General features: G+C 59.2%; 8 protein-coding genes across 8 annotated transcripts; 4 read left to right on the forward strand and 4 right to left on the reverse strand.

Annotated features, from left to right (window-relative positions):
- Positions 1-238: 238 nt before the first annotated feature.
- K437DRAFT_249615 (kinesin-domain-containing protein) lies at positions 239-2,495 on the forward strand. The gene is made up of 6 exons (XM_013386231.1): positions 239-481; positions 597-1,214; positions 1,284-1,490; positions 1,561-1,666; positions 1,750-2,137; positions 2,220-2,495. Exons 1-6 carry the CDS (start codon positions 275-277, stop codon positions 2,347-2,349), a joined length of 1,656 nt encoding a protein of 551 aa, XP_013241685.1. The 5' UTR covers positions 239-274; the 3' UTR covers positions 2,350-2,495.
- Positions 2,486-4,524, reverse strand: K437DRAFT_258320 (TRAUB-domain-containing protein). Its single transcript, XM_013386232.1, has 2 exons — positions 3,606-4,524; positions 2,486-3,536 (listed from the first exon to the last, which is right to left on the reverse strand). Exons 1-2 carry the CDS (start codon positions 4,347-4,349, stop codon positions 2,547-2,549), a joined length of 1,734 nt encoding a protein of 577 aa, XP_013241686.1. The 5' UTR covers positions 4,350-4,524; the 3' UTR covers positions 2,486-2,546.
- A 194-nt stretch (positions 4,525-4,718) lies between these two features.
- Positions 4,719-6,389, forward strand: K437DRAFT_258321 (uncharacterized protein). Its single transcript, XM_013386233.1, has 2 exons — positions 4,719-5,977; positions 6,052-6,389. The coding sequence occupies exons 1-2, from the start codon at positions 4,853-4,855 to the stop codon at positions 6,352-6,354; spliced, it is 1,428 nt and encodes a 475-aa protein (XP_013241687.1). The 5' UTR covers positions 4,719-4,852; the 3' UTR covers positions 6,355-6,389.
- Positions 6,150-7,699, reverse strand: K437DRAFT_258323 (UBC-like protein). Its single transcript, XM_013386234.1, has 3 exons — positions 7,295-7,699; positions 6,728-6,993; positions 6,150-6,558 (listed from the first exon to the last, which is right to left on the reverse strand). Exons 1-3 carry the CDS (start codon positions 7,302-7,304, stop codon positions 6,412-6,414), a joined length of 423 nt encoding a protein of 140 aa, XP_013241688.1. The 5' UTR covers positions 7,305-7,699; the 3' UTR covers positions 6,150-6,411.
- A 184-nt stretch (positions 7,700-7,883) lies between these two features.
- K437DRAFT_178426 (CDP-diacylglycerol--serine O-phosphatidyltransferase) lies at positions 7,884-10,198 on the forward strand. Its single transcript, XM_013386235.1, has 3 exons — positions 7,884-8,212; positions 8,754-9,248; positions 9,329-10,198. The coding sequence occupies exons 1-3, from the start codon at positions 8,181-8,183 to the stop codon at positions 10,137-10,139; spliced, it is 1,338 nt and encodes a 445-aa protein (XP_013241689.1). The 5' UTR covers positions 7,884-8,180; the 3' UTR covers positions 10,140-10,198.
- An 856-nt stretch (positions 10,199-11,054) lies between these two features.
- K437DRAFT_178398 (uncharacterized protein) lies at positions 11,055-12,175 on the reverse strand. The gene has a single exon (XM_013386236.1). It carries the CDS (start codon positions 11,813-11,815, stop codon positions 11,210-11,212), a length of 606 nt encoding a protein of 201 aa, XP_013241690.1. The 5' UTR covers positions 11,816-12,175; the 3' UTR covers positions 11,055-11,209.
- Positions 12,176-12,535: 360 nt separating this feature from the next.
- On the forward strand, positions 12,536-14,728 carry K437DRAFT_264063 (uncharacterized protein; the record flags this gene model as incomplete). Its single annotated transcript, XM_013386237.1, has 3 exons — positions 12,536-13,304; positions 13,411-13,625; positions 13,715-14,728. 3 exons carry the CDS (start codon positions 12,536-12,538, stop codon positions 14,726-14,728), a joined length of 1,998 nt encoding a protein of 665 aa, XP_013241691.1.
- On the reverse strand, positions 14,697-16,425 carry K437DRAFT_178422 (uncharacterized protein). The gene is made up of 2 exons (XM_013386238.1): positions 15,514-16,425; positions 14,697-15,446 (listed from the first exon to the last, which is right to left on the reverse strand). The coding sequence occupies exons 1-2, from the start codon at positions 16,168-16,170 to the stop codon at positions 14,850-14,852; spliced, it is 1,254 nt and encodes a 417-aa protein (XP_013241692.1). The 5' UTR covers positions 16,171-16,425; the 3' UTR covers positions 14,697-14,849.

Below are 16,425 nucleotides of genomic sequence, written 5' to 3' on the forward strand. Positions count from 1 at the left end.
CTAAAAGGGCTGCCACGTCGTCGAATGTTCCAGCAGCTCGGCGACCACTCGGGAGCAGTGTCAATGCTGGCAATGTGACCTCTGCTGCGGTCAGAGGCGTAGTGCGACCCAATGCAAAAGGAAACGGTTTCATGCCCAACGTCCGGCGTACCGTCAGCTCAAGCAGTGGCCGTTCCGGCGACGAGAGTGTCAGTTGCTGCCTCATGCTGCTAGGCCCATCATCTTTCCAGAAGCTAACCCGGATTACACTTGGCCCTTACAGGACCCTTCTCGTATGGAAGCGCTAGAAGCCAGGGTGGCGTCGATGGCGGACCTGTTTGAAGAAGAAAAGATGAAGAACGAAGCGCGTCTGATGAAAGAGAGGCAGGATCGCATGAGAGGGGAGGAGCAAGTCAAGCAGCTGCAAGCTGAACTTGGCGAGCAGCGGCGGATTGCAGAAAGGGTCGTCATCGAGAACAGGCGAAGTGTTGAGGAAGAGGAGGTGCGTCGGCCTTCAGTCTCTTTCGAATCGAAAGGAAAGGAAAACAACAGAAGAGGAAGGTGAGAAAGCTACTGACTTTTTCTCTGCTCTGCTCTGCAATTTCTTTGCATGATAGTTCGAGCAACTGCGCGAACAGCACGCGCGCGAAAAGCGACGCCTGGAGAACGATCTGGACCGCGAGCGCGAGTCCGTCGCAGCACTCAAGGCGACACTGTCCCAGCAGTCCACGGCACATCTCACAATGGAGTCGACGCATTCGGCTCTGCGTAACCAGATCACCGCCCTGACAACCGATCTGGACACGCACAAGGCGCGCATCGCCGCACTCGAGGCCGAGCTGGTAGACACTAAGCGCAGTAATGCGCACCTTGAGAACGAGCTGCGCGAAGCCGAGTCGCTGCGGCGCAAGCTGCACAACGAGGTGCAGGAGCTGCGCGGCAACATCCGCGTCTTTGCACGCGTGCGGCCGAGCGTACGCAACGACTCAGTCAACGCGGTGGCGCAGGGAGGAGCAGCGGCCGACGGCACTGCGGCGCTCGCGAGCATTCGTTACCCCAACGAGAGGGAGGCGAATCAGATCGAGATCCTCGCAGCTGGAGAGAGTGCGACGGGCACAGCGACGATGAGCAAGCATATCTTCACGTTCGATCGCGTCTTCCAGCCGAGTGCGAGCCAGGCGGATGTGTTTGAGGAGGTAGCCCATCTGACACAGTCCGTCCTAGACGGCTACAATGTGCGTCTGACCTCTGCAGCAGCGTTTTTTCCGCGAAAACTCACATTTTCGCCTTCCATTCACTTGCAGACTTCCATCTTCGCGTACGGTCAGACGGGCTCCGGAAAGACGCATACGCTCGAGGGTCCAGCGGACTGCTTCCTCACAGGCGACGACCCGGCCTCGCACCAAGGAGCAGGTCTCATCCCCCGCGCTGTACAGATGCTCTGGGGCACCGCTGAGGCGCTCAAGGATAAAGGTTGGAAATACGACTTTGAAGGACAGATGCTTGAAATTGTGCGTTTTTTTGAATGTGAGGTGACGGAATGAGCTGCTGATTGGTCCTGCTTGCCGTTCTGCCTATAAGTATCTCGATGGTATCAATGACTTGCTCGGGAGAGAGTCCTTCGACAAGGCCAAACACGAGATAAAACACGACAAAACGCGCACGGTCATTACGGATGCCGTGGTTGGTGAGTAGAGCAGACATTCATTATACAGCTTGATGCTTATCAACTCGCGAGCTTCCTTGCATCGCCTCGCCTTCCGCCCACAGTCCCGCTCGTCTCGCCTCAGCAAGTGTTTGCACTGCTCGAGAAGGCCAAGAAGCGACGTCAAGTTGCTGCGACGCTGATGAACGAACGCTCCAGTCGCTCGCACAGCGTCTTCATCCTACGCGTACGCGGACAGAATGCGACAACAATGGAGTGCTGCGATGCCGTGCTCAACCTTGTCGATCTGGCAGGCTCGGAGCGTCTCAGCAATTCAGGCTCCGCGTCCGACCCGCAGCGGTTGAAGGAGGCGCAGAGCATCAACAAGTCGCTCAGCAGCCTCGCGGATGTCATCGCCGCGCTTGGGCAGAACAAGGCAAGCGCGCACATCCCTTACCGCAACTCGACGCTCACGTGGCTGCTCAAGAACTCGTTGGGTGGTAATTCCAAGACGTGAGTACGATTGGTCCGCGCGAATGGCGCGCACGTGTGGGTGACTAACATATCATGCCTTCGCCATTACTTGGTTTCCCAGGCTTATGCTGCTTGCCCTCTCGCCGATGGCTGCCCACCAGTCCGAATCGCTGTGCTCTCTCAGGTTCGCGACCAAAGTCAACGCCACACACATTGGCACTGCCAAGCGCATGCTCAAAGTGGACGGCTGACCGACCCCCTGCTAAGTTTGACTTCATCGTGGGCTGGGGTTTACTATGCATCAGAAGCTGCATCTCTTCCTCCTCCTGGCGCTCGTTCGATATTCGTAGCCTCTGTACAATACTCAGCAGTAATGATACTCGCATTCACACCATTTGGACTGTATATTTGCGGGTGATATGGCTATACGGCATTGCAAATGCGATCGTCATCCAAACAGACGCAACCCATTGAGCTCCACTTGCCCCGCTCCACTCGCCAGCACCGTCGGAGGCTCCTCATCCGTCTCCTGTTCGGCATCTTCTTCCATCTTGCCGCCGAGCTGCGCAAAGAGTCGGCTCATCTGTTCGTCGGACCAGGTGACACGCGTCGAGATCGGGGGCATGAAGTTCTGGATCTTCTCATGCACCTCGTAGCGCAGCTTACGCCCCTTGCTCGCCTTGGTATCAACCTGCTTTTTGACCTTGTTCTTGGACAGCGCTGCGAACGGCAACAATGGGTCGCCAGAGGCGTCGCCGCCAGAAAGTAGCGAAGTGGAAGCGGCGGAGGATGAGGCGCCGCGTGATTCAATGAGCTCGCGCAGGAGCGAGTGGTAGAAATCTGAGTCGTCGAAAATATCCTCCGCATCTCTGGTGCCGTTGGCTTCGTCGGCGTCCCCGTCAGCTCCCTCATCAGACACCAGTTTGACCCGTTTGCCTCCCCTCCAAGTCCGTGTGCGCTCCTTGAGCCTATCAAGCGCATCGCCGCGCATTGAGGTCTCAATCTGCGCCACAGGACTCTGGTTGACCGCCTTGAGCTGCATACCACTGACATTCTTGCTGTTGAATTTGTTCGCTCCCGAGCCGTCGGTCTGCCCGACATTGACTTGCGAAGACCAGCGCGAGAGGACAGAGGTGGAAAGGGGCCAGACGATAGCAGACTCTAGCTTGGTGAGACTGAAGATGTGCGAGCTCGCTTCTGCACCGAGAGCATCTAGCGATGACGCCTTGCGCTTCCTTCCGCCGGACCATTTTCCGGCCTGCTCCGCCAACGGCTCGGAGTCCTCTAGGGAGGGATGGTTCTGCTGGAGAAGATGTGTTCGCAAGCAGAAGAGGTCGGAGGAGAGGTCGAGTAACTTGTCGCCCAGCTCGTAAAGATTTTGCTTCGAGCAGGAAGAATGGTCCTCAGCCATGTCTTGCAGTGCATCAAAGACTGCGCGCTGATGAGCAGGAGAATTCAGGTTTTAGTGGCACCACTTGAGGTTAAGAAACAGGGGCCGTCGACTCACGTCAACGCTGCCTAACGCTGCAACCACTTTTTGCGCCCTGATACGCAAGTCAAGCGCAGCCTCGTACAGCTCACGTTGCTTGCGGACTGCACGCCCCTTTTGCGCATCCTGCGTCTTCCGTGCTGCCAGTGAAGACAACAGTCGACCTTGCTCTGCGGCTTGGTCTGCGAGCGTGATACCGACGGACGACTTGAGGTGTGACGCGTCTTCTAAGAGGTCATCATCGTCCTCTTCACTCGCTTCATTGTCGTCATCTTCTTCATTGTCATCATCCTCATCTTCGTCCTCGGGTCCATCTAATTCTTCATCCTCATCTTCGTATTCTGGCCCTTCGAGCCCATCGCCTTCGCTCCCTTCTTGAGAATCCATCTCATCATCTCCTCTATCTGAGTCGCTTTCGTCTTCTTCCGAGTCGCCTGTGTCTTCTTCTGCGCCTGATTCGATATCTTCGCCACTCGGCCCATCTGTAACGCCAAATATCTCCGCACGAGTGGCCTTGACACCTTTGTACTTTGCGCGAACAGCTGCATCGCGCTCGAGGGTGTCCGCTTCCTTCCTCAAGGTCGACGGTGCTGCAGCCACGTCGTAAGCTGCGCGGATCGATTCAAGCTCGGCTTTATGCGCCTGCTGCTTGCTGCTTGTGCCCTCTGTAGCCGGGGATGTGTGTGAGTGCGCAGAGTCGAAGGAATCTTGCGAGGTGGAGGACCCCGCATCGGACCTGTCGTCCTCGATGATCTTGGCCATAGTGGGCGGCCGATGACGAAAACAAGAGGCAGCCGGCGCACTCTGTCGGTTCGAAAATACTCCGCTTCAGTGTTTCGCGTGAGGATCGCAGGCTACTTGTCTTTATCAGTCACGGTTGACGGTCATTTACCGATACACCATGTAGCCAGCTGACAGCTGCCCTCAGTATCATGCAAGCCAAAACGTACTATGAGGAGAACGTCCCCAGCAGCCAGTCAGTAGCCAGGTATACAAGGCCGACGTCGATCACTCGAATGGCACAAAATTTTGGAGGGGACAACAGTTCCGAGTTCCGCCCATCCGGGATCATGTGCCCACCGTCCTCCACAGGCTCCAACGACGTCTCTCCATGCAATAAGGGCGATGATCGGCATGACGCTTGCGGCTCGAAGGCTCCATCGTCGGACAGCACACACAAGTGACCCAGGCGGTTACGTGAAGGCCACGTGTGAGCCCCTCTGCAAACATCTTTTCCCCCATCGGCTGCTTTCTGTCGCGCGAAAATGGTAACCTCGACGACCGCCCGAGCGGACCTCCTCTCGATCTTCCCTCTCTCGCTCTCGGCGCCACGAGATCCGTCCACATCGTCCTACCTGCACCTTTCCGGGTACGAGAAAAGCTCAAGCGGAGCATACACTGAATGCAGCGCTGGCGATGGCGACGAGTACGACGACGACGAATTTCTAGAGGACGACGATGAGCTGATGGACGAGGCTGAGGATGATCTCGACGGAGAAGCCGGGCCCTCCATGTTGGGGACAGGCGGCAGGATCACGACAGCGGGCGAGGCGATCGCTTCTTCTTCTACGTTCATGAGGGGGCACGGCTCGTACTTGGCAGCATCGATGCATTCTTCATCCAGGCGGACCGAGGGTGCGCAAGAAGACCACGATGAAGGGCAAGCTGCTGGTGCGGGAGGAGCAAGCGCACCAGCCGTGGCGCCCACCACGCCCGACACGATCTACTCCTCTTTGGCCGGCTTGGTCCACCGGACAAACCGGCTGATCTCGGTCCGACCCCTGCGTGCGCGCTACGCGCCCGAGGTCGGCGACTTAGTCGTCGGGCGCGTGACCGAGGTGCAGCCAGGCACGAAGCGCTGGCGCGTCGACATTCACTCGCGGCAAGATGCGACGCTGCTGCTGTCCAGCATCAACCTGCCCGGCGGTGTGCAGCGCAAGAAGCTTGAATCGGACGAGCTGCAGATGCGCACGTTCTTCAAGGAGGGCGACCTGCTCGTCGCGGAGGTTCAGTCGGTCTTCAACGATGGGAGCGTCGGCCTGCACACGCGCTCGCTGCGCTACGGCAAGCTGCGAAACGGGGACCTGGCGGTCGTGCAGCCGGGTCTCATACAGCGCCTCAAGAGCCACTTTGTCTTTCTCGAGCGCGCAAATATCGACATTACGCTCGGGATGAACGGATACGTGTGGTGCGCCAAGCATATCCTCTTCGACGTCGATGTCGCCGAGTCAGAGGGCAAAGCGGGGGGTGGCGCGGCAGCAGGGGCCGGTGCAGGGGTAGGGACAGGCCCTGACGCGCTCATGCCTGTGTATGAAGGGCAGGGGATCGGCGGACAGGGGATCGGTATGGACGTCGAAGCCGGTGCTGGTGTCTACGGGGATCAGAACGAGGTGCGATGCGCGAATGACCTGCCCACCGGGCCCATGCGGGGTACACGTTCTAACGCTCTCCTTTCCACATGCAGGACATCTCTATATCCACGCGCACCGCCATCTCCCGCGTCGCAGCGATCCTCAAGCTGCTATCCGCGCGGCACATGCCCATTTCGGACGCGACGATCAGCAAAGCGTACGAGCTGTGGGTCGACAATTTCCTCACATCTCCCTCATTGACAGCCCCCGCCGCAAAGAGGCCAGCGGGGCGCGGCACAGATGCGATTGGAGCGAGCATGACTGCTGGTGTCGAGGCTGCACGCGAGCAGGAGAGCCTGCTGTACGGCGCAAAAGGGGACAAGCTCGTCGAGCTGCTGTACAGAGTCGATCGGTAGCGCACCGCTTTTGTACTGAGTCTTCTGGTTTAGTTTAAAATGCTTCTGTCGCCGACGCTACGCAGCGTACATGCTCCCCTCTGCTGGCTGCGGCAGTTTCCGATTCGCAGAGGAGGCCATCTCCCTCCTGAGCTCGATCAAGATCGTCTCAATCGTGTAGTCCCGACGCCACTGAGCGAGTACCGGGAAGAGTCTCGGCTCCACCTGAGGGAGCAGGGGAGTGGCGTGGATGCGGGGAGGGAGGGGAGCGCATGCGTGTCAGCGGTCCGAAGAGTCGATCAGGGTCTGCAACGACGAGCGCTCGCGGGCGCGGCGAGTGTGCGAATCCGACCGCGTGCAGCCAGCCTCTGTCGCCAAGGCCAGGCATACGCACCTTTCCATTTGACTGATCCACGCAAGGCAGGTTGATTTTGGTGAGAAAGTGCACTTCTGGCGGTCTGTCTGGATATTCTGCACCGCAGTGGATCCTGAGGCTGTAGATCCTATTCTGGTGCACGCTGTGCCCAGGGCCGATGATAGTGCCGTTCCAGTGGGACATCATCACGTCGCTCCCGTCGTCCAGGCCGTAGCTGCACGTTCCATCGCCGATGCCCTTCTCACCCTTCTCGAGCTCCTCCAGCAGGCGGAAGTTGCGCGGGACTGCCGTGGCGGTTGACGGTTAACGTCGTTGGTGATGGGCAAGTCGGCAGTTGTAGGAGACAGTAAGGACGTTGCAAGAGTGCGCGATTCGCGGTAAGAAGAATAGAGGGACAATAGGAAATGTAAGTCGAATGATCTCGGATGGCGCAGCTGCGAAAGTGTGATACAGTGCAGCCAGCCATGGATGGCTTGCTGGCCTGCAGACGAGCTGCCGCGTAAGCTCTGTAGGGCCGTCGCAGTTGCAGCCAGCGAGACGCAAGGATGGCGCGCAATGGTGCGGAGACAGCAGTGTCGTACTCACTCTTCGCCATCTTGCTTTCGATACTCAAGTTACAAGACGATCAGAGTCTGCTGTTAAACACCACGCGGGTGGAAGTAGACAGCAACGCGAGACCGGGCAGTGGGCGAAGGATGATCAAGGTGTGTGGTCCGTCTCCCGGCGTGGCCGATCTACGTTGGATAGACGCTGTCTGCCCAACTGTGCCCAAAGACGGCGAAGGTGCTGCGTGTGTGTGTATGTGTTGGTCCGTGAATGTACAAGCAGGAGGGTTGAATCGCCCGATGGTCAAGCCGCCGCCGAACGTATTGGTTGAAGATTGTAAAGATTGGAGAGATGGGAGAGACGATGAACGCGAATGTCTCAACAGCTATAGTGAACGCGCGCGCTCCTGACTGTAGCCAGCAGTGCCTGGTGCGTGCGCTCTCACCAGCCTATACATCCATGGTCAGCAGGAGATGATTTTTAGACAGCATCCCCTGTAGCACAGGCAGAGTCTAATAGCCAGAGTGGCCGGTGCGCTCGAGCCCTGCTGGCCCTGTGTCATGGAGTGTGCAGCTTCTCGTTTGTTCTCGCTCGGGTCTCGATCATTTATTCGTCAAGCTCACCCTCGGACACAGTCGAATCTCGGGTCTTGCCGATAGTCTCTTGTCCTCCATCTGCCGCCCGTCCTCGTCAGCTGGGAAGGCCATCGGCAAACACTAGAGCATCGTTGCAGATGGACACATAAAGCGATTGACTCGCGCGGCTTGCGAGCCGCAGACTCCAAGGAGCACCACATGTCTCGCTGCCCTACAACGACACATTTCCTTTGGTTGTCGACAAGCAGGCACATCTAGCTTCCATGGGGGCGGGGCACAAGAAAGGCATATCCTCATCCACGCAGGTTCACCGGCTTCACTAGCTTACTATGCCAGGCACCATACCGACCATCACAGACCCGTGAGTATGAGCAGCCCGCAGCCATTTGCCCTGTGCCTGTGTTGGTTATCACCTTGTCGGCAGCATGCTTCATCGACGAGCTTTGGCTACGCAGCCTGAGTGGGCCACAGCACCGGCAGCACCGGCCATCCTCTGTTATTTCTTTTGGTGGCATCTCACGATGCATCTGAGGCACGTCTGCTTCAGTTCGCGTCGACTCATCAAGGGGAGCAAGCATGTTTGCTGTGCATGGCATGCACACATACTCATCCACGTGAGCGCATCACGCATCGCTTTCATCGAGGGGTCAGCACTAGCGCAGAGAGAGTGTGGGTGCGCGTGAGACGGGGGCGGACGTCCCTCGCCGTTCCGCTCGCTTCGTTCCGCCCCCTCCTTCCAACTCGGCTCTCTTTTTGCTGCTGCTGCTGTTGCTGTGCACGGCTGTTAGCATCAAATGGATGAATGGGTCCACGTTCTTTGCTTTCTTGAGCTCGTCTCCTTTGTGCTGACGCAATGGTCCCATCCTTGTCTCCCTTGCCTCGTTACGCTATTAACACGCCAGTGCCATTGTGATCTCAGCCACAACCTCGCAGGCACCAGCGCCGCTCTTTGCCGCCTCTGGAATTCACGAATCGCAGCAGCAGCGCACACACGAGAGCAGCGCTACAGGCATCGGTGCGACCCCGACCCAGACCGCGCTCCCCCTCTCAACGGCACCTGCCGAGCAGAAGTCCATCTCCAAGGCTGCGTTGTCGGCATCGTCCCTTGAGGCAGAAGCCCCAGCAGCAGGCGTAGGCGCAGCATCGCTTCCGCCTTCCCACCCCGCAGCAGGCGTCTCATCGCTCGTCGCGCAGCCTAGCGCCAACTCCGCGTTCGCACCCAGCAACCAGCCAGCACGGGTGACAAGCGAGATGAGTCAGGTAAAGACCGGCAGCGTTGCGGCGGCCCCCAAGAAGCCGCTGGCCGACAAGGGCAAGAAGGCCAAGGGAGTCGGCGTCAAGAAGGAGCCCGACCTGGTACAGTTCGTGGAACGTGATGGACATTTTTCGCTTGTCAGGTGAGGCCCTCATCATCTATCCTCGCGTCTTGTTGGCAGAATGGTTAACAAATAAGCTTTGCAACCGCTTCGCTGTCTAGGAACTTCCATCTGGCCGATGCATTTACGCTTATGAACGGCTTCTGTGGCGCACAGTCTCTGTTCCACTCTGCGCGCTATCTGCTCACCAGCGATCCGCGCCACGCGTGGTTTGCGCTCTGGTTTCCACTCTTTGGCGCCATCTTTGACATGCTCGACGGCAAGGTGGCGCGCTGGCGGCGCAGCTCGAGCATGCTCGGGCAGGAGCTTGACTCGCTCGCCGACTCGCTCAGCTTCGGTGCCGCGCCCGCCTTTGCCGCTTTCACGCTCGGCCTGCGCTTACCGTTCGACACACTACTGCTGACGGTGTTTGTGTGCGCGGGGATAGCACGCCTAGCGCGCTTCAACGTCACCACTGCCGCTGTGCCGCACGACGCGAGCGGCAAGGCTAAATACTTTGAGGGCCTGCCAATCCCTTCGTCGCTTGTCCTCGTCGGCGGCATGGCTGTCTGCCTGCTTCTCGGGCGCGTCGAGGCCGGCGCGCTCAGCGTGCCGTCGTCCCCCGCCACGCCGAGCGTATTCAACCCGCCGGACGGCGCTTACCGCTTCTATGGGTTGCTCGCGCGCTACCTTCCCGCGCCCGCATCCGCGTCCTCCGCTGTGCCGCTGGGGACATTCCGGCTCGACGCAACCGCGCACGCGGCGCGTGCGCTCGGCGCCACGCTCGGCAGCGGTGGCCTTGGCGTGCTGACCCCCCAGAGCGTAGTCACATGGAGCAGCTGCGCCGCGCTTGAGGGCCACTGGCTCTCCCTGCTTTGGCTTGTGTGGGCCATGGCAATGGTTAGCAAGACGCTCCGCGTGCCCAAGCCGTGAGCGCGGACAGGTGGCCCGGAATCTGCACGTGCAGTGCCGCCGTCCGTTAAGGCCGGGAGGCACGCCGGATGAAAGGGAAGGGGCGGTTGATCATGTCCTGTGCGGACCAGTTGCACCTTAGGCACGCTGCGCATCCACAGTCTGTGGGCTGGGTCGCACGGTCTGGAAAGGAAAATGTGAGCCAAGGCGAGGCATGCACGTGGGGCCTGTATCGTATTGGCACAGAGCATATACATTGTCTTTGCTCGGGACCGGTGCCCGCCCCTGCTTATGAAGACGTTGGCCAGCACACCACCCGCGCTCCGGCTTCCCCGCTCTTGGGTTCTTCCAGGCGCGAGCCGCGACATGAGGGGTGGGGGTGTGTGCCTGTGGGACCGACGGATGGAGCATCTGATTCTTCCATTGTTGCACCGCATTTCTTTGCCGACGAGACGGCACTGCGGCGTCTCTAACTAGGAAAGATGGATGCGGATGCGAAGGCTGTACTGTTGCGAGTGGTGTATGTAGTCAATGCTGTGAACCAGCGGGTGCCTGGCACAGGGTGCTGGTGATAGCTAGCGAAGGTAGCTCGACACATGCTGTGATGTGCCCTTTCTGGGGCTTGTCAAGGAGCGCGCGTCGTCTGGCGTCCCCCCCCTTTTTTTTCTCCAAGTGAAGGATGTCGCGAGTGCGATTCGCATTCGGAGTTGGGGTCCTCCATGTCGTTCGACCGCTCTTGGATATATCCACGTATCCAGGATGCGGTCGGATGGGTCACGCATACGCGGTCACAGTCTGCTTGCGGGTATCGCGACCCATCCACTCGTCTCCTGCAACTTGTTAAAGCGAACGAGAATGCTTTACAGACAGGCGGGTGAGGAAACGCTGCCACGGCTGTTTCTGCTTCCCGACGGAGGCGGCTAGTGTATTCGCTCGCAACTTGCTCATGTGGCCGGTGCGCCCATCTCTGCTGCCTGCCATTCATGTACAGACTGTCCGCCTATGCAGTCGGTGGCCGTGCGGCTGATGTATGTATGTGCCATGTCAGGCGAGGCATGTTGCGTGCAGCGTGGATGGAAGGACCTTACCTACTACCACGGATTGCAGGTACTACAGATATTGGGAAGCACAGCACAGTCACACAGACGACTCTGCGCGACTCGACGGTCTGATCGATAGTCGACGTGCTGCGCTGCACCGCCACGCGCACAGTCGGAATGTCGGACCACTACTGTAACGCAGTCATCCGCCATCGCGGCCCTCACAAGACCATCGGAAGAGAGTTTAGATTGGGAGAGAGCGCGTTCCAGACGCCAGCTCACAGCTGCCGACCAGAGAGTGGAGATGAGGCGACATGATATGAAATCCATCATGTCTCCAGTTGAGGCTAGACCATGTGTTGGACCCTGGCGGCCTGACATCTTCTCATCTGCGAGCGACAGTTCGCTACATCGGCCCTTTCGTTGGTGCGTGTCAAGTATTGTTGGAGCTAAAGCGACTCCGCGTGTGACATTTTGGCACGGCACTGCGCCAGTATAGGTTTCATTGAATGCTTGCGGCCCGAGCGCGAGCCGGCGGCTCGGGGGTAGCAATTGGCAGAGCAGAAATGGTTTGTATGTATGCGTGCAAGTATGTGCACACCACGGACCAACCCTCTTCGACTCGCCGCTGGCACGTGAAAGGAAACATGCCCCCATGCTACGATGCCGGCGGCGCGTGCGACAAATGTATTGGATTTAGCAGCGACACTATGCAGACTGCTCCGACAGAGCACTTGCGCCGTGTAGCTCACTGCCCTTTCTGTCGTCACGAGGCCGCTTCCGCCCCCCTCCCACCCTCGGCCCGCCAGCACACTGCCCAAGATGCAAACGCGGCACCCGCAGCCGGGGGTCCGAGGTTGTCACAGTCCGCTTCCTTTTACTTGCATACATAGTACGAGCCAAAGAGAGAGGGCGTGCGTGGACTGGGACCTGGACCCTTTCTGGCGCTGACGTTCTGGCGTTTGCTGATCATGCACCTCTTGTCGCAGGACAGACAACACGGGCGACATACCGCCGCTGCCACCCCATGCCCCCGCTCGGTAGATCCGGCCAGTCTATTCTCTCTCGGCGGACATTGACAGGCTTGTTTGTGCCCTTCGAGACGCCATGGAATGGACGAGGTAGCCATCTCCTCGACTCTCATTATCGATCGCATCTGACACCATGGAGTCACCGTGCCTTCGAGCTTGCTCGCCATCACATGGTCTTACCACGCAAGCAAAGAGTCGGCCAGCAATGCCGGGCCACAAACGTTTAAATACTTAGCCGTTGCTGCCGGTGGCAACCGCATCGGAGACCTCTTTCGCGCGCTGCTCCCAAACGCGAAAACATACGCACCGGCTGCGCAGAGTCGGAACCACTGCACACCTGCCCACGATGCTTCATATACTTCGCAAAGCAAAAGCCTTGGCCAAGACGAGCAGCGTCGCGCCGAACCGAAGAAATACGCCCAAGGAGGAGGAGATCGATGTGCGTGCTCACGATGAAACGCTCACTCGCACCAGCTCTTTCTCTCGTCCGCCGACATTGGCGCATGCTGCGGGGAACAGCGACAACCCGTCGGCGCACATCGCTCGCGACAAACACGAGCACATGCAGCAAGCAACAACGAGCACAACCGGCCACTCGCCGCCGTCTGAAATCAGCTCTCCCCCCGCTTCGGCGACGAGCGGCTCGCAGCAAGGCCACAGTCGCCCGCGCAGTTGTGACGAATGTGGCCGCTCGACGGGTCGCACGACGCCGGTGGAGCCGGGAGACTGCTTTCCTGCCAGCGCCGCTGCGGCGGAGCAGGGGCCGACGCCGACGCAAAAACAGGAGCATCAGCAGCAATGCCATGGACTCAAGCACACCCCTTCTGCATCCAATAGCGATGGGCCTGGAGCGATGCACAGCGATGGAGCCTCTGCAACCAGCTCGAGCAGCCGCGCTGTGGAACAGCAGCCCCGCAGCGGCAGAGTGGCTTCGACGGCAGGGCAAGCCGCTGCCGATGGCAAGGCGCCCATGCTCCGCCTTGCCGAGCCGGGCTCCGGCAATGTTGCCGTGCACCCGGACTTGCCGAGCCTGCTGAAGCTCTACGGAACCGCCAGCAGCAGCGCGTGGACCGAGCCACAGTATCGCACGTGGAGGCAACGGCCTGAGGCACAGTGTGAGTCAGCGTGTCCGCCTTGCGGCTGCTTGGATGCATTTGCAGTATGTTCTGATTCTTCCTCCTCGCACGCAATCTCGTCTCGCCCCCGCGCCTGCGGAAATAGCCGAGCAAGCAAAGCCAGGCCAGAGCTCCGTTCCGGGGCGCGGAGCACTCATCGGCTATCTCGTCAATGGATCCGACGCGGAGCACCAGTTTGCCATGGCGTGGGGGAATCCGCTGTGTCCTGCGGAGCAGTACGAGAGCGTCGCAAGGGCGTGGATTAACCACGTCCAGAGCGAAGGCAAGAAGCCGATGTGGTGCTGCGTGGACAATGAATTTGTCAGTGGGCGATCCATGCGGAACACATCGAGGTGTGACATTGATGCTGACGATGTACGTTGCATCCGGGACACTTCGTCCCCGCGCAGATGAAAGTCTTGTCGCAGCAGCCGCTCGAGTGGTCCGCCATCACGTGCATCAAGGAGGATGTCGTTGACCCCTCGACGTTCGCCCTGCATTCCCTGGAGCGATTCGTGCGCAACAAGCTCAACAAGGCGCACCGCAAGGGTCTGCGCATCATCCGCGTCGACAGGCGCTTCCCTGACCCTGAGCGTGACGGCAGCAGTGCTCTGACGCGCGACGAGGTCGAGAAGGGCATTGTCCGCTGGAAGCGTCGCAAGGCCGGCAAAGGTGCGCAGATCCACATCTCGGATACGGAACCGTGGAGAGACCTGGAGAACCGGACATACTACTACGCTGTGGCACCCATCCACCCGCTGCAACAGGAGGCCAGCGGCAAGGGCGAATCCAAAGCGAAGGAGGCCGCCCTGCAGAAGCACTCCGCCAAGCATGAACGTCAGCCAGGATCGAAAGCGCAGAAAGAGGAAAAGCTGGTCGGCATGGTCGTGCTCACACCTGTGCGCGATAGCACCGTCGTCGTCAAGTGGCTGCTCGAGATGGACCCCGAGGTGAAGGGCACATCCGAGTCACTGATGGTGCACGTCCTCGAGCAGCTGCGCGACGAAGGCCAGGCCGACACCGCGCACGCATGCAAGCGCGTCACGTTCGGCATCTCGGCTGGCGACCTCAGGCCGATCGCACACGCGTCGGGCTGGAAGATGCACACTCTCAGCGCGGCGTACAACGCTATCAGCCACACGTTCCACCTCGGCTCGAAGAGCTCGTTCGCAGCAAGTTTGGCGCCATGGAGGATGTGCAGTACATCTGCTATCCGCAGCAAGACGTCATGGGCCGCCATGCCATCGACGCGCTCGTCGGCGCCCTCAAAGAGGACACGGAAGGACTGCAAGCGCACGGCGAGGCGGAAGGCGCGCAGCGAGGATCTGAACGCGTCAGTCGCTCTTTTAGCAGCAGCCGCTAGAGAGCCGTACCCCCTGGCAGGACAACAGTTCGATCTCCCCACCCCTCAAAAGGCGCTCTAACACGAACGCTCCCTTGCTCCGACGTCGACATGGCTGCCCCTTGTTGTAACGGTTGCCGGAATGCGTATGCGCATCCCAATGTAGTTTTCGTATCGACGTTACCGTACATTCGAAAGAAGTGTCATCCGCCCCGTGGTTTGACGTGCATCGCCCAGACTTGCCGTGTCCACCTGCTGAGCGCAGGACTGCGCTCGACACAGGCACGCAGGATGCTCGTGCCATTTATGTCCTTTTCAACCGGCAATGAGAGTATGGTGTGCAGGAGCGCAAAAGCTAGTGCATCCAGCTCGCCGGGTTCTGGTCGCCCCAACAGCCAAGTGATACTGCCTTCCTCCACGGCTTCGGCCTCAGGCGCGCTTGCAGCGACGCGGGCAGCGAAAGCCTCCAATGCCTCGACTGCGGCGGCAAGGACGGAATCCGCATCGACATTTCTGGCGTTCGCGCCAGTCAAGCTCGCGTCTTCCTCCTCCGCCTCTCCTCCCAGCGTGCTGCCATTGAAGGAGACGTTTGAGAGCGCACTGCTAAGCATGCCCCACGGCGACCACTTTTTAGTCTGCATGCGTGAAAGAGATGACGAGTCAGAGGAAAGCGCATCAATGCGCCGGAGCTCGAGGAGTTTTTGCTGTGATAAGAGATGCGTGTGCAGAAGACTCGAAAGCGCACCGGCTGAGCGTGGGCCGCGTGCGCCAAAGTCAGGTAGTACCAGTCTTTGCAACAGCTGAAAAGGCGATCGAATGCCGCGGTCAGTAAGCAAACGAGTATACTCCCATTTTTCTTTGTCTCACCACTCCGGCCATGACTTTGGTCTCGAGCAGAGAAGTCCAGATCTCTGATTCGGCTTGCTGCTCCTCATCCTGCAGCCTCGCTGGGCCTTTGCCTTTCAGGTCCGTTCGGGGCCCAATCTCTACTTTGTCCCTGTTCCATGGTGCGTTGGTTTCTGACCACATGGGCAAGTCTTGTGCCGCGACGAGACTCTTCACCGATCGGGAGGTGGACGGCAGCGCCGCTTGTGCTTGGTAAGAAGGGGGAAGATGCAGAAAAGGCATCTGATTCGCCGGATCGGGACCCCAGCTGCTCCGCTCTTGCAACTGCTCAGTCTCAAAGTCCACTCCACGAAAAATGAGCGACATCTGCCAGCGAAGACAGCGAGGATCCGAGCTGGCCCACCCGCGGGCTGGTGTAGGGGTAACGCTGGGAGACGAGCGGCGCGGATGACCCTGTGCCACATATAGCACCGGCTTGCTCGGCGGCGGGTTGTGGGAGGCATCGTGGACCTCGGCTTCAGGCCACTCGTGCAACGGGAAGCGTGCAAAAACGGCCTTTGCCCAAGATGGTATCCGGTAAGTCGATACGCCGGGAGGAAAATTAGCATTAGTGCGATCCGCCCCTGCTGGGGAGGGTAGAGAGTCGAAGTCTGGATAGCGGGCGGCCTCGGTCGCCATCGTTACGGTCTCTTCCTGTTATTCTTTGAGATTCTTCACGACGGAGTTCAATTTCCGAACTGGTTTACCGGAATGTGTACAATCACCAAGTGACCGCGACGCACATCTCCATGTGAAAGTTGCGATGAAGGAGGTTGGAGGGTGAAAGCGATGAGCCATACATGCCCTTCGAGATGGTCACCAGCTAGAAGAAAGTGGGACTGCGCTAATAGGGTTTGGCAGAGGAAGGAGAACCGCGGTCCTCAAATCCAGCTA

The sequence above is a fragment of the Tilletiaria anomala genome, assembly GCF_000711695.1.
Source record: "Tilletiaria anomala UBC 951 chromosome Unknown K437scaffold_81, whole genome shotgun sequence".
In the NCBI taxonomy this organism is placed as follows: Eukaryota; Fungi; Basidiomycota; class Exobasidiomycetes; order Georgefischeriales; family Tilletiariaceae; genus Tilletiaria; species Tilletiaria anomala.